At 40.2% G+C, this 14,958-nt stretch overlaps 2 protein-coding genes across 4 annotated transcripts in view; one reads left to right on the forward strand and one right to left on the reverse strand.

The window, feature by feature from the left end:
• The window catches only part of LOC120741685 (serine/threonine-protein kinase 32C-like), a 97,625-nt gene that overhangs the window by 55,906 nt on the left and 26,761 nt on the right, over positions 1-14,958 (reverse strand). For 2 of the 3 annotated variants that reach the window (XM_040044693.1, XM_040044695.1), the window contains one exon: positions 2,777-2,832. In XM_040044693.1, the coding sequence (XP_039900627.1) occupies positions 2,777-2,832 (56 nt within the window). Of the gene's footprint in view, positions 1-2,776; positions 2,833-6,172; positions 6,283-14,958 lie in introns of those variants that run through there. The other variant, XM_040044694.1, reaches the window with a different exon arrangement.
• On the forward strand, positions 6,809-9,834 carry LOC120741676. Its single transcript, XM_040044676.1, has 2 exons — positions 6,809-7,102; positions 7,163-9,834. Exons 1-2 carry the CDS (start codon positions 6,832-6,834, stop codon positions 9,538-9,540), a joined length of 2,649 nt encoding a protein of 882 aa, XP_039900610.1. The 5' UTR covers positions 6,809-6,831; the 3' UTR covers positions 9,541-9,834.

The following is a 14,958-nucleotide window of genomic DNA, read 5'->3' on the forward strand; positions in this document are numbered from 1 at the left end:
CAATACCATCTGGAAAGCGTCTGACTGGCAGCAGCTTACTAAACACAACAAAACACCATCATTCATGGACTGACCTGAGCCGTGTGGGATCATCTTGGCAGAGAATAGAACAAAAAGGCAGCTAATATCGAAAGAAGAGCTCTGAATGTCCTTAAAGAAGCCCGGAGAAGTATTCCTGAAGACTACTTAAAGGAATTCCAAAGAAAGGTGCCTAAGAGAGCTCAGGGTGTGCTGAAGATAAAGGTGCTCATACCTAATATTGACTCTCAAGCTCATTATGTAAACTCTGTTTTTGCCTTTTATAGTGTATTTTCATGTACGTTTTCCAAATTTAAACTGATGCACCCATTTCCCATTACCCAGCAAGTTAAAAAGAAATAAGGTGTGGCTCAAACTTTTGCACAGTCCTATATTTCACACCTATAAAATGTTTTGGCTTCTGATAAACCTTTAAAAGCACTGACCTGCTACTCCAACTATCTAACTGTTTTAAACAACACGCACTTACCAGCAGTTGTGTTGCGTTTTTGTCAGGTTAGCGGCTCGGACTTAAAACAGCCCTACATTATCTCTAATTCAGTTCTGGACCCAAGCTTTTATTTGTACTCCTGTACTCGGGCACAAATTAGACTTTTCAGGTACAAACTGTAACACCCAAACCCACGCTGTCATTATGCCAGGATCAGTTTACATTTTCAGACTGCAGTTGTAGCAGCGGCTACGCTCGGAGAATTTTGATGCAGGATCTTTGGCTGCCAGCAGGCATGCCTCCCTGTGCATTTTTTTTTTTTTTTTTTTTAAACTGGTGACTGAAGGTAAAGGTTTCACCGTGCATCTGTCAGCTGTCAATTAGGGCACTTTAAGTCCCAGAGTGCGATATGAGTCCTTGCGGTGCTTAGTCAGGGGCAGAGCACGTCTTCTGTAGTAAGAGTCAAAGTGGTGTCTGCACAAGCTTTTAAGCTAGATAACACAAGGAGGAGCTCTTATAAAACAAGAGTGAGACTGAGAGGCCTGCTGCAAGAAGATACACACCCAAGTGCTGAGATTGTAAAGATGAAAAGTGAGCAGAGGAAAATGAGCGTTTCAGGAGAAGGACGCGGTTTCCTCTTTTTCCCCTCTGGCAGCCTCACAGCAGGAAGTTATGAGGTAGCCCCAACCTACCTCACATCTCCCCGCTGTGCAAGAACGAGCTCACACGCATTCTCTCTCTTTCTCGAGTGCATATGTGCACATCTACAGTGCTGCATGCCGATGAACCCATTTTCTTGGAGCACCTACACAAGCTGCAATATACAGATCATGTTTCACAGCGCTACAGCGAGAGGCAAACACCTCCCTCTGTTTGTGCTTCATTCTAGCTTCTCCCTTCTCTTCCCAACCACACACACCAACACCTTTCTCTTGTGAATTTTATTTTAATCCTTAACATAAAGAAAACTATAAATTAGGATAACCAAACCTGTTTTATTACCTCCTACACCTCCCCCACTTAAGTGTGTTCAACAGGAAGCTAAAGGTTGGTGCTGTTAAAGTGTTCAAAAAAAACAGCAGGAGCTCGGTGTGAGGCCACAGTGGGCCAAAAAACACACACAAGATGACCTCCAGCGAGGACAAAATGTATCTGGACGTCTCTGTGAGCATCTGTCTCACTGTGTAAATGTAGCACAGTGTCTGTGCGTGCATGGCTGGGGAGAGATGCAGCACAGCTGAAAGCCGGCGCTCAGACGAGGACCCGGTGCATCGTCCGTGTCTCATCTCAGCCAGTTTACTTACAAACTCTTTAAGTTTGAATTTTAAAGCCGACAATGTGAATGAAACTTATTTACATGTGGCGTTCATCTCAAAGAAACTAGAGTGAGTGTAAATTGTTATTCTAAAAAGATAATGCTTCCCGGCTTACTGCGGATCCACTTCAGTATCATAAGGGAAGTGACAGCAGCTCGAGGGAACAAAGCAATAAGTAAAAATTAACATAAATTCACATGGTAATGTATTCAGCATTGGGCAATGACTTACAGAGGGACATGTTTTTAGAAGGAAAAAGTGTTTTTGTAGAGAGCAAAGAATTTGCACAGGCGTGCACAGACACAAGTATAATGAACAAATATTAGCAGTGATATTTGGGATTTAAAATGAAGATAAACTATTCCAATCTCTGGAGCCCCAATTGTGTATCTCACACACACACACACACACACACGCGCACACACACACACACAGTCCTGAATTCATTACTGAAGTCTCATCCAGACGTTCAATTGGTACACAAAGGAATTCTTCGGCAGGAGGCAAAAAAAAAAGGCCCACAAGTTAATCCAAAATGACTGTTTTATCAACAATGGCCACCAACGGTGATATTGGCACCTGTGACAAGAACTGTGGGTAATTTAGTTTCACAAAATGCAGCGTGCACACACACACGCCAAGTTCTCCTCCTGCCTCTATTCAGCCCAACCGCGCGATGACAAATAGAGCCGCAGAATTGTGCTACTCTGTAATTAAATTGAGACGTGGGGTCAAAATTCCCAATAGATTGAGTGAGATGAAATATAAATTGGCTCTCCTCTGACTTTATAGAAATAATTACATAAGCTGCATTTATAACTGTTATTAAATGAGCAAAAAAAGGACGGCTCTGTTAAGCAGCATACGAGAACTAAAGTGTAATCCCAGCACATTTAGCTTAGTTTGCTCTGATTCTTTAGAGATGACGACTGTGGTGGGTAATTAAGGGCAAAGAATATACAAGTCGCATGAAAAATGGAGACCACATTACCTTTCCAAAGCTCCCCTTCCCGATGGCCCGCAGTATCTGGAAGTGGTCAAAGTTTACTGTGGAGAAAATGAGAAGCAGTTAGTGAGAACGTGTCAGTTTGAGTTGAGCTATAAAACAGGGAACGTGACATGTACGGCACTGTGCAAAAGTCTTGAGCCATCCCTCATTTCTTTATTTGCTTCCAGGGATCCGGACTTCCCTACAATCTTTAAAGTGGTATTAAGGAATAGCTCTCCAGGCTTTTTAAAGTGTTTCTGATTTTTAATCCAGGGCTTGTATTTGACCAGTTTTTGTCTGTGAAGACACTTCACACTAATCTATGAAACATTCAAACATAAGCAGACACCTAAATCACAGAAAGGACCAGAAAACTTAACAAAGAACCAATTTTAAATTGTATCTTTACACATTTACTTGCAGCCTATTGCAAACAAACAAAACCCCACATAATTTGTTCCCACTTCTTTAGTTGAAGAATGCAGTTAATAACACCGTTAACACAGACTGACCTGGCAAAATACAAAAAAAAATGAGGGGGTGGTTCAAGACTTTTGCTCGGTACTGTATGAGAAATGGAAATCCAGACTCTATGTGCACTTCACAATGTATTGGTGCACTTTGGCAGTACTGTGAAGATTAAATGTTTTTTTCAAAGAATTAAAAAGTAGGAGCACAGTGGGAGAGAATAATGTGTGTGTTGGATAATGAAACATGTGAAAGATGGAAAAGTAGAAATAATGAATCACAACAGTCAAAATGTGAAAAAGCAAAAACATTTTCCCTGGAGGATCTGTGCAGTGGCACACCGTCACAGTATCGACGATTAGCAAGCAAAACAAAACCCCAGAAATAACATTTGTTAAATGAAGACTTAGCTAAACTTTTTTAAACTTCACATCTGAATAACAAATAACACGCAGCACATAGAAACAAATATCTAAAATGAGTTTGATCTAGATCGCAATAAAATTTGACACTCTTCCATAAGTTTTATGATCGACTTTTACAAGATCAAATTTGAGCAAGTAAAGACATTTCACATGAAGACCAGGAGAGTTGTATTTCAGAAAGACATCCAGCTCAGAGCGCTGACTCATTCATCTTAGGTTTTTTTTCCTATTTCAGTATGCATAGTAACACAGCCAGATGTTTTCATTCATTGCCACTGGAGCAGATGTGTGTGTTCTGCAGACTGATTGAATCCTTCTGTACGCAGCTTAAAATGAGTCCTGAAGGACATGGTTGGATGGAAGTGGTGAGGAAGAGTGTCGTGTTTTTTCCTCTGTAATAAATAAACAAAATAATAAGCACAAATATTTTTGCTTTCCAAATATATTATTTATGAGCGCTGAACATATGTGATCAAGATTAGACAATAAATACAAGATTAATTTCACTATTCTGGTGTATTTCTACCTACCTGACTCATTTTTGAATTAAATTAATGCAACATGTGAGACTAATATTTGTAATCAGATCTTAATTTATGCAATTTTAATTCCAAATTATCCATCATAGACCCCAGAAAAAGCATAAATAAAAAGAACACCCAATCCATGATATTAAAAAAGCCTTGATCATTAATAGCAAGTCTTTTTAATATCAACCAATAAGAGTAAAGTTAGCTTAAAGGCAAAAAAAGCCACAACCCCTGTTTTTCAGGCAGAGGAGAAAAAGAGGGGCTCTGTGTAAGATAAAGAAGCATTTTTTTGAACTGTGAATTGTGCAAAGCTACTCTAGTAGAGTCCAAGAATAAGAATATCATGTTGGAAATGAAGATGAGGATGATCAAAACGCATTTCCTCCAACAAATAAATACTATGGAGAGCAGAGCTGCTTCAACATTTAAAAAAACAAACAAAAAAAAAACCAACGTCTTTGGCTGAGCACAAACACAAGCGCTCAGGAATCCGATTAACCAACAACAGACAACAGCCAAGATTTGTTTCAACAACTCAGAGTAAAGAGTAATGAGCTAACAGTGAGTAACTGTTGGCCAGTAAAATCAACAGTTGCTAACTTTCACATGCAGCAGCTCATTAAGACACTTAAAAGAAATTGAATTAAGACATTTAAATGTTGGTTGTATTTTCCTTCCCGATGCATGTGAAAGGTTAAGACTTACATCTCCAAATGTAGTGGAACTGATTTGAACCAGAGGACTCAGCCACACTGTTACTATGTACTGCATAAACATGTTTACCGATGAAGGTAAATCAGACGCTGTTCTGACTGTGTGACTAAATTCTGTGCTTAAAGCATCAAATTAATTTAATATGATTAACTTGCTATGAGAGGTTTTAACTCCACGTGTGACTTTTTCAGGGTCCATTTTCAAACTTGGCCAGCACAAAAAAGGATGCACATTTCACTTCACATCACCTCAGTAAGACCATGTCAAAGGCCAAATTAATAAGTCTTCTCATCAGATCTTGATGCTTCTTTCTTGTGTGACACAAAAAATAGGAGGAGACAGATCTTGGCTTGTGTTGTTTTTTAAGTTGATTCATTCAAAACTAACTGTAAGATGCTTAACTACATTGCAGTCTGTGTTGCTGAAGTCCTAAATTATCACCTTTAAAGTGTTTGTGCTAATAACATCATGTACAGTAAGACAGGCACATAGAACAGCACTGACTGGGAGAGGCTTTGAACAGATGACATACTCGGTTCAATTCAACATATAAGACTTGAAGAATGCACAAGCATCTTTCAAAAACCTATTAAATCTAACATCTGTGATATTATTATATACAATTATAATGTATTGTTCATCTCCCTTAAACAAACAGGCAGCCTTAAGGTATGAAATATTCATTTGTCTACTGTTTCAGTGGCTGATAGTGTCCCACAGGCCTTAATGTGAGTTTGAGGCAATTATGTTTAAGTTGTTTAACGATAAACAGATTTTGAATGAAAGCGAGGGAACTTCGGTAGCACAAAAAAGTCTATATTCTTTGTGTCCATATGGATCAGCCATATTACCATTATTTCCACCTAAGGTTGCCAAAAGCACCAAGTTAATACTTGAAAAAACTGCAGCAATACACAAAAATATAATCAATATTCTATTTATTCGGTGACAACGCCGCTTTTAGCCTTCAATCAGAAAGCCTTAAGTTGGCTAGTTAAGCATCGGGCTAACGTTTAAAGCGTTCACTTTGGGGAAGTAACTCGCAATACTGCTACTGCTGTGTAGTCTTGGTTAAATTCACAGCATATTACATAAATTACCCTGCAATAGCTAACTGTTATAATAGCGGCACCGTATTGCATCACACTGAGTACATTTCAATCATTTATCCCGGAGTTTGCTAGCTAGCAAAATAATAAAAACAATTTCAAAATTAGCATGTGTAACGTACACACTCGAGAACATTATTTACTAGCACTTACGCAAACTCCCCCATTGTGAAAACGTACAAATCCATCTTGCAGACTCCTTGTATTTTTCGTTTTCCAGCAAACACTCATTAAAACGGCAACACCGGACACGTTAGTGCACTCACCCCCCGACTGTTCGGGGAGGGAGGGGGTCACACATTGAAACAGACTAACGTGCAGAGCTACAAGGCAGCCCAGGCAGAGAAATGTTGGTTTTAGACTTCTGTATCTGATAAGAAAACTATTCAAAATCAGATAGTGATTTATGGTGAATGAAATACGGTTACAGTTTCACGAAGTTTTAAGCACCAAATCCAAGATTCTTCATTACTTTATACAGAAAAGCTGGACATGGTATGCAGAAAAACAACAACAACAACAAAACAAATACAAATAAACGAAAAAAAAGTTTTGTAACTGTCAGTTTCCTTTTAAAATTCTTAGTGTGAACAACATTACACAAACAACCACGTGTGTGCGCATGCGCGCACATATTAGAACGCTTTGATTCCTTGTGATGCGGCAACTTTGCTTTGATCCTTTCTGACGTGGCAACTTTGCTTTGATCCCAAAACACATAAATAGGAGCGCTCACCTATTGTACTTTATCGCTTAACGGACATTGACCTGACAGCAACGAAAACCCTTTCGAGAAGTTTTGAGAGCATTTTATGACAGAAACAAAAACAAGTTCAGTTTTGTTTCTCACCAATTCACAAAACAAGCAGACACGTTACACCATGTCAGCCAACCCATCCTTTGGCTCAGATGAGCTTGAAATAAGTCGTGGATCAGAAAAATTCAACTGCAGTTTCCAAAACTCGGTTGAATTTCCACAAAAAGAACACATCAACACCTCAGCAAACCCATCTTCCAATGAAGAGGATGTTGAAATATCATCTTCCTCTGAAGATGATTCTGAAATATCATCTTCCTCTGAAGGTGATCTTGAAATATCATCTTCCGCTGAAGATGATTCTGAAATATCATCTTCCTCTGAAGGTGATCTTGAAATACCTGAAGGGACCATTTTGGGAGATCACCATGTGGTAGAGGCTTTCCTTGGGGAAGGAGGCTTTGGTGTTGTGACCAAATGTCGCAATACAAAAAACAACCAAACTGTGGCTATCAAAGTCAACAAGGGCAACCCTAAAATTCAGCAACAGGCAAAACTGGAAATTTTCATCCTGGAGCAGCTGCGACGCTTGGATCCAGACAGGTGCAACATTGTTGAATGGAACGGCTATTTCCTCGATGGAGAGCGTATTTGCTTAAATTTCGAACTCCTCGACCAAAGCCTGTGGGACTACATAGGGGACCGGAAAAACCAGGGTCTCCCAATAAGAGAACTCAGTCCCATTTTGCATCAGCTCGCAAATGCTCTGTTCCACCTGGGTTCTGTGGGAATAGTGCATGCTGACCTCAAATCTGGAAACATAATGGTTGTGAATCGCCATGAGTCTCCCGTCAGAGTCAAAGTTATAGACTTTGGCCTCGCACGTCCCGCTTCTGCACTGATTCCTGGTCACCGTCTGGGGACAGTTGGTTATTGTGCACCCGAGGTTATGCTTGGCATTCCATGTGATGAAGCAATTGACATGTGGGCTCTGGGGCTAGTAGCTGTGGAGCTTGCTACAGGGGTGCCTCTCTATCCTGGGGAAGACAATTATGATGTTTTGAGATTCATAACTGAAACCCAGGGTCAGCTACCAGATCATCTTCTAGATTCTGGCTTCTACACTGATTGGTATTTCATCGAAGATAACTACAACGAACAGCGCTGGACATTTAAGACCAAAGAACAATTTCAATACGAGACAGATTATCAATCCAAGGAAACTCGATATATAAAACTTAAGTGTCTTGATGACCTTGAAAAACTAATGAAGGTTAGGCGAGGACGTGAAAATGGCCAACAATTACTTGTCGGGCTAATCAAACAGATGTTGGCCTTGGATGCAAATCAGCGCATAACACCCTCGGAGGTTCTGAAGCATCCCTTTTTTGACACTGGCCTCTCAGGGAGAGCCCCCTGCACTGACATGAATAGCACAGGGGGAGAAAACCTTGTGCTCTCTCAGCAGCCTTCAAACTGGGAAAGTCATGGATCGCAAAAATTCAACTGCAGTTTCCAAATCTCAGTTGAATTTCATCAAAAAGGACACGTCAACACCTCAGCCAACCCATCTTCCTCTGAAGATGATGTTGAAACATCATCTTCCTCTGAAGATGATGTTGAAATATCATCTTCCTCTGAAGATGATGTTGAAATATCATCTTCAGAGGAAGATGATTCTGAAATATCATCTTCCTCTGAAGGTGATCTTGAAATACCTGAAGGGACCATTTTGGGAGATCACCATGTGGTAGAGGCTTTCCTTGGGGAAGGAGGCTTTGGTGTTGTGACCAAATGTCGCAATACAAAAAACAACCAAACTGTGGCTATCAAAGTCAACAAGGGCAACCCTAAAATTCAGCAACAGGCAAAACTGGAAATTTTCATCCTGGAGCAGCTGCGACGCTTGGATCCAGACAGGTGCAACATTGTTGAATGGAACGGCTATTTCCTCGATGGAAAGCGTATTTGCTTAAATTTCGAACTCCTCGACCAAAGCCTGTGGGACTACATAGGGGACCGGAAAAACCAGGGTCTCCCAATAAGAGAACTCAGTCCCATTTTGCATCAGCTCGCAAATGCTCTGTTCCACCTGGGTTCTGTGGGAATAGTGCATGCTGACCTCAAATCTGGAAACATAATGGTTGTGAATCGCCATGAGTCTCCCGTCAGAGTCAAAGTTATAGACTTTGGCCTCGCACGTCCCGCTTCTGCACTGATTCCTGGTCACCGTCTGGGGACTGTTGGTTATTGTGCACCCGAGGTTATGCTTGGCATTCCATGTGATGAAGCAATTGACATGTGGGCTCTGGGGCTGGTAGCTGTGGAGCTTGCTACAGGGGTGCCTCTCTATCCTGGGGAAGACAATTATGATGTTTTGAGATTCATAACTGAAACCCAGGGTCAGCTACCAGATCATCTCCTAGATTCTGGCTTCTACACTGATTGGTATTTCATTGAAGATAACTACAACGAACAGTGCTGGACATTTAAGACCCAAGAACAATTTCAATACGAGACAGATTATCAATCCAAGGAAACTCGATATATAAAACTTAAGTGTCTCGATGACCTTGAAAAACTAATGAAGGTTAGGCGAGGACGTGAAAATGGCCAACAATTACTTGTCGGGCTAATCAAACAGATGTTGGCCTTGGATGCAAATCAGCGTATAACACCCTCAGAGGTTTTGAAGCATCCCTTTTTCAACACTGGCCTCTCTAGGAGACCATCCTGCACCAACATGAATAGCACAGGGGTATAAAAACCTTGTGCTCTCTCAGCAATCATCTGATTGTCTGGGTGTCCAAAACTCTAGGGAAGCTAGCAATTCTTGTGAACAAAAGCCCAAAGTAATAACAACAACAAAACAACCAATGAATATGGTCTTAAACTTAGGCACAATTGGGCTTAAAATCTCTTCACTAATCACTCAATATTCAAAGCGGAGCAGCAGTCAACTTACCATCACATCAGTCCTTCAATCAGACCTACAACAAATGTCTTCCTTCTCTCACCCCAACCGGTCGCAGCAGATGGCCGCCCCTCCCTGAGCCTGGTTCTGCTGGAGGTTTCTTCCTTTTAAAAGAGAGTTTTTCCTCCCCACTGTCGCCAAAGTGCTTGCTCATAGGGGGTCGTATGATTGTTGGGTTCTCTGTATGTATTATTGTACCATACAATAATACCATCTACCATCTACCATACAATAATACATACAGCCTTGAAGTGACTGATGGTGTGATTTTCTGCTATATCAATAAAATTGAATTGAATTCAAGATGAATTTGGAACTAATTGGAAATAAACTGGATATTAATTAATTAATTTGAGCATCAAATAATTGTTGTTTGTAATTCTTTATAAATATAGTGCTACTCTTTTACTGTTTAAATTGCTACTGTTTAAAACTGACTCGTTTATTCATACACTTGAGCATAAAAACACACACAGACACACACATATACCAGTCAGTGCTTACATACTAGGTCTTTCCCCTACTTTTTCATGCTCACTGGTACAAATGCCTGTTACTAGAGCTAAATGCTCTCAGTGTATTCTTACAGTTATCGAACTGTACAAATGCATACAAAATAACGCTCACGTAAACATAACTGTGCACTAGTTTGCCCTTATTGCTGCAGTTTGTTTTAAATCACTTTGAATAAAGCTCAGCTTCTGTCAGTCTCTCTTTCTTATACACACACACACACACACACACACACACACACACACACACACACACACACACACACACACACACACACACACACACACACACCTCCTCTTTCTAGGTTCTAACAATATCTCTTCTTAAGATCTTGATTAAGACCATAGTAAACTAAATGGATGAATGGAAACTAGGAACAATGTTCAGAGAGTAAAGTATCTCTTATTTTAAGCCTCATCTATTTAAATGATGTGGTGTCTGTTTTGTAAATCATCAGCTTTTTACAGCTGAGAGGAAACAGTCAGCTGGAGGTTTCAGAAAGAGTCATCCCTACAGCTGTAACCCCCAATACCAGTATACCTGGGACTTCTGATCCTCTCCAGATACACAGGGAAGTACCTGATGCAGCTCATTTTGGTACTGCAATCACCAAGCATTTAGAAAATCTATTAGAGGATAATAAAGTGTTTTCATATTCTTGACCAAGCAGAAAAACATATTTTAGCATATAAATTAGCACTCTCTTCTCAACAAGTCCTTCAACATGCTGATGTTAAAAATATAATAAAAAGGCATCTATCAAATTGTTAAAAGTACTAATTACAGTGTATTTTAATTGTTTCTAGTACTTTAATTCAAGCGTATCACTGCATTGAGAAATGGGTGGTTATCTGTTGGATAATGGGATTAAGCAGTGTTTTTGTTGACGTTCATAAAAGATAAAATATGTAAAACAATTAATAATGAACGATGTTTAAACACTTTACGAAAGAGAAAAAAAATATCCAGCTGTAACTATAGCATGGATCAGCTCAGTAGTTGAGATCACAGCTCACTGCGAGGAAAGTCTTTATGCTGGTACACAAATGAGCCTCGAAACTGCAACTAAACTGTCACTGCGAGGCAGAGCTGTGGTGGTAATAAGGACAATGTCAAGCACAATGAAACCTCTGCACAAGCATTTTCCTGACAGGAACAGATCCATTATTACTATTAATATAAGATTATTTCATGTATCACAGATTATCATCACATATTGTTACTTCCTACATCCACCTATGAAAGTACTAAAGAAGAAGCTGAAGGCTCCAAGATAAGCTCTTTGTCTATAGAAAGGATGTAGCCCTGAATTTATGAGACAGGTAAAGATACCAAAATACAAAAACAGATACAAAAAACTGCACGAAAATGTAAATGTAACATATATATAAAATATATATTTTTTAAAAATAACAAAGTAAATAAACATAAAGATTTATAAAAATATGTACAAAAAACAAAATATGTAGCCAAAATACCAAAACCACAGAACAAAAGAGAAATATGCACTTTTCTAAACACTGTACACTGCCAGGTTTCCTGTTCAAGGTTAACCCTGCATGTGCAGACTCCAGCTGTGGTAATGTGGGTGGATGAAGATGGTCACTGATGGACCTCCACCCCTGCCTTCTGGTCATCTGTGTTACTGATTAAGACTTACCTCTGCTCTGCGCATGTGTGTGTGCATGTGTAACAGCAGGCGTGATGCCAACTCATCCAGCTTCTCCTTATAAGTCACTCAGCACCCTCTCCGTGTAGACAAAGAGCAATAATGGGAGAAAAAAGACAGACTGGACTCCTCCAGGCAGACCCATTGCTAACCAGCCTCTGAGTGCTGAATGAGAAGGCAGGCCCCCGCCATGCCAGGTGATTTCAAAGACAAGGGTGTGTTTTCTGTAGTTTGTCTGGGAGACAGTCTGATACGCTCCCTCTGTACATAGCTAATCCCCTCATATGGCATGGCTCAGACTGCACCTCAGGGCCAAAACACAGAGGCACTGTAGCATGAATGTAGCTCTGTGCAATATTAAAAAGGATAAAGAAAATGAAATAAAAATTTAATCTAGCGCAGTGTTTTCATAGATTCACCAGGTCTTTCTCCCAGCGAGAGCGATGATTCAGCTTCTCATCTGGGTCCTGTGCCAGTATAGCATATATTAGCAGATGGATAAACAGGTTCGGAAATCCCTTCCCCGTACTAAGGTTTGTGACATCAGAAGTGAGGAGGCTGTCTGGCAATTTTTGTGCCTTTACCAAAGTGACGTTCCAATATTCACACCTGCTCCAGGCCTGCAGAGGTGACAAAGTAAGTTGTGCTTGAACTTTTCTTTCGAGGTCTCTTCTTTGATTCTCAAACTTTTTCCTCCACACACTTTCACGTGGCAACATAATGAGTGGCTTCCAGGAGAGACTCGCCCTTTCAAACTAATGATTCATCAATAATGTTTAGCCAGAATTGAAGCATCTCAATACACAGCATGTCTGTGCTCTGGCACTCCTTGAGTCAAAAGATCTAACAGCTCCAACCAGATGTTTTGGCTGTGCTCCAGTTGTTGTTTGTTGGGTAAAAACTGGTTACTCAAAGTTCATTATGAGTTTGTTTTGCTTTGTAGTTTTAATTGGCATGTTTATCTCTGTTTACTTCATACAGCTCATATCTTCTTAATAATAGCATGTAGGTTGAACGCCACAACTGGTTTCTTAAGGTTGACTTAAAACAAAGAATAGAAACCAAACTGTGAATGTTGGGAGTTAAATTAACTTTAAGGTGATTGGCTGATGACCAAAGCACATCATAGTTTGGAACCATTTGCATGTGTATATGTTAGTATGACTGTATGGTTGATTTGAAAATGTAAAGTTATTTTTAACGTGTGGCTTTTATTCAAACTCTGAAGCACTTTGTAACTCTGCGTTTGGATTTGCTCTACAAATAAGGGTCCATCAAGTTATGAATGCATCAGCACATCCATGATTCCTATATCACCTTCCAAAGGTGCTCTATTAGACTGAGATCTGCTGACGACAGTGGCCATTAGAGTATACTGAACTCACTGTCGTGTTTAAGAAAACAGTTTAAGATGATCTAAGATTTGTGACACGGCACGCTGTTCTGCTGGAATCAGCCATGAGAGGAGAGGTACACTGTTCTCATGAAGAGATGGACATGTTCAAAATGTTAATACTAGTATTATTGCTACTTGGTTGGTACTAAGGGGCCCAAAATGTGCCATGAAAATACCCCCCCACACAGTGACACCACCACCGCTAGTCTGCACAGCTGACATAAGGCAGGATGGATCCATCCTTTCATGCTATTTATGCCAAATTGTGACCCAACCATCTGCATGTCAGAGCAGAAATCGAGACTCACCAGACCAGGCAACATTTTTCCAAACTTCTCATGTCAAATTCTGAGAACTGTAGCTTCAGTTTCCTGTTCTTAGCTGACCGGCGTGCATGGTGTGGTCTTCTGCTGCTGTAACGCATCTGCTTCAAGGTTCAACATGTTGTGCAAGATGCTCTTCTGCATTCTTTGGTTGTAACAAATGGTTGTATGAGCTATGGTTGCCTTCCTATCTGCCATTTTTCTCTGACCTTTGACATCAATAAGGCAGTTTTCCCAAGAGAACTGCCGTTCACTGGATATTTTCTTTTTGTCACCAAAAAGTCAACAGATCAGCAGTTTATGAAATACTCAGTCAGCCCAGCATCAACAGCTATGCCACCTTTCTCCCCCATTCTGATGCTTGGTTAAAACTTCATCATGTCTACATGCCTAAATACACCAAGTCGCTCCCATGTGATTGGCTGATTAGATATTTGTCTTAACAAGCAGCTCCGTACATGTATCTAACAAAGTGGCTGGTAAATTTACCTTGTGTTATGGCTCCACACTAGTAAACTTGGTCTTCTTTCCAATTTAACATCAGTCAAAAAACATGAAGGGTTATGAAAAGATTAAATCAACTGTGAACTTCTCCTCACAGGGTTCATGCTTTCACCGAAGACTTGAGTAAAACGCTGAATCTGCCTCCAATAAAAGGAGGCAAACCTTCACACGGCACTGAGACACGCTGCTGGCGTGATGTGTCAGATGCTATTCACAAATGAAACCTAACAAATATTCATTCAGCATCTTAAGAAATGATTTTACGCAGTTCACCATGACACAATCAAAATCATCCACCTCCACTGTTTTTCTTTTTAAGTTTGTTTTTTGGTAACCATCGATCTATGTACCCAGTATCACAGCACTTCCTCGAAGTATGAGTCACTGGGTAATGGGAAACGAAACAAAAGTCCCCCCTCCTCCTCCTTTTATCCAGCCTGGTGAAAGGAGCTGCTCTTTAGATAAAGGGGTAAAGGACTACAGGCCTTGTTCCATGCTGAGGGGGTAATTATTGTGGACATAGCCATTCCTGTAACCATCCCTTCATGCACAAGGCTGAGAGAAAAGAATTGCAGAAGCTATATAGGTCACTGAGGCTTTAAATCACAACATATAGTGGACCACCACTACGCTGGCTAAGGTAAAGTGCCAGCAGTTCAGTCAATAAATGGCTATAGTATAAATATCCACCCTAACATACATCAGGGAGCTTTTTATTTACTTGTGAAATGTAATCAAATTCTGTGTAACCAACTATTCTAATGTGATTTTAATGAAAGTACTTTCGTACTACTCACAGTGAG

Source organism: Simochromis diagramma, unplaced genomic scaffold (assembly GCF_900408965.1).
Source record: "Simochromis diagramma unplaced genomic scaffold, fSimDia1.1 OVJJ01000486.1, whole genome shotgun sequence".
Classification (NCBI taxonomy): Eukaryota; Metazoa; Chordata; class Actinopteri; order Cichliformes; family Cichlidae; genus Simochromis; species Simochromis diagramma.

Bases quoted from the DNA above. Each gene is read 5' to 3' on its own strand.
- LOC120741676 (XM_040044676.1), top strand. From the start codon at position 6,832: ATGACAGAAACAAAAACAAGTTCAGTTTTGTTTCTCACCAATTCACAA. The intron at 7,103-7,162 runs GTGATCTTGAAA...CTTCCTCTGAAG, and splicing joins AATATCATCTTCCTCTGAAG to GTGATCTTGAAATACCTGAA.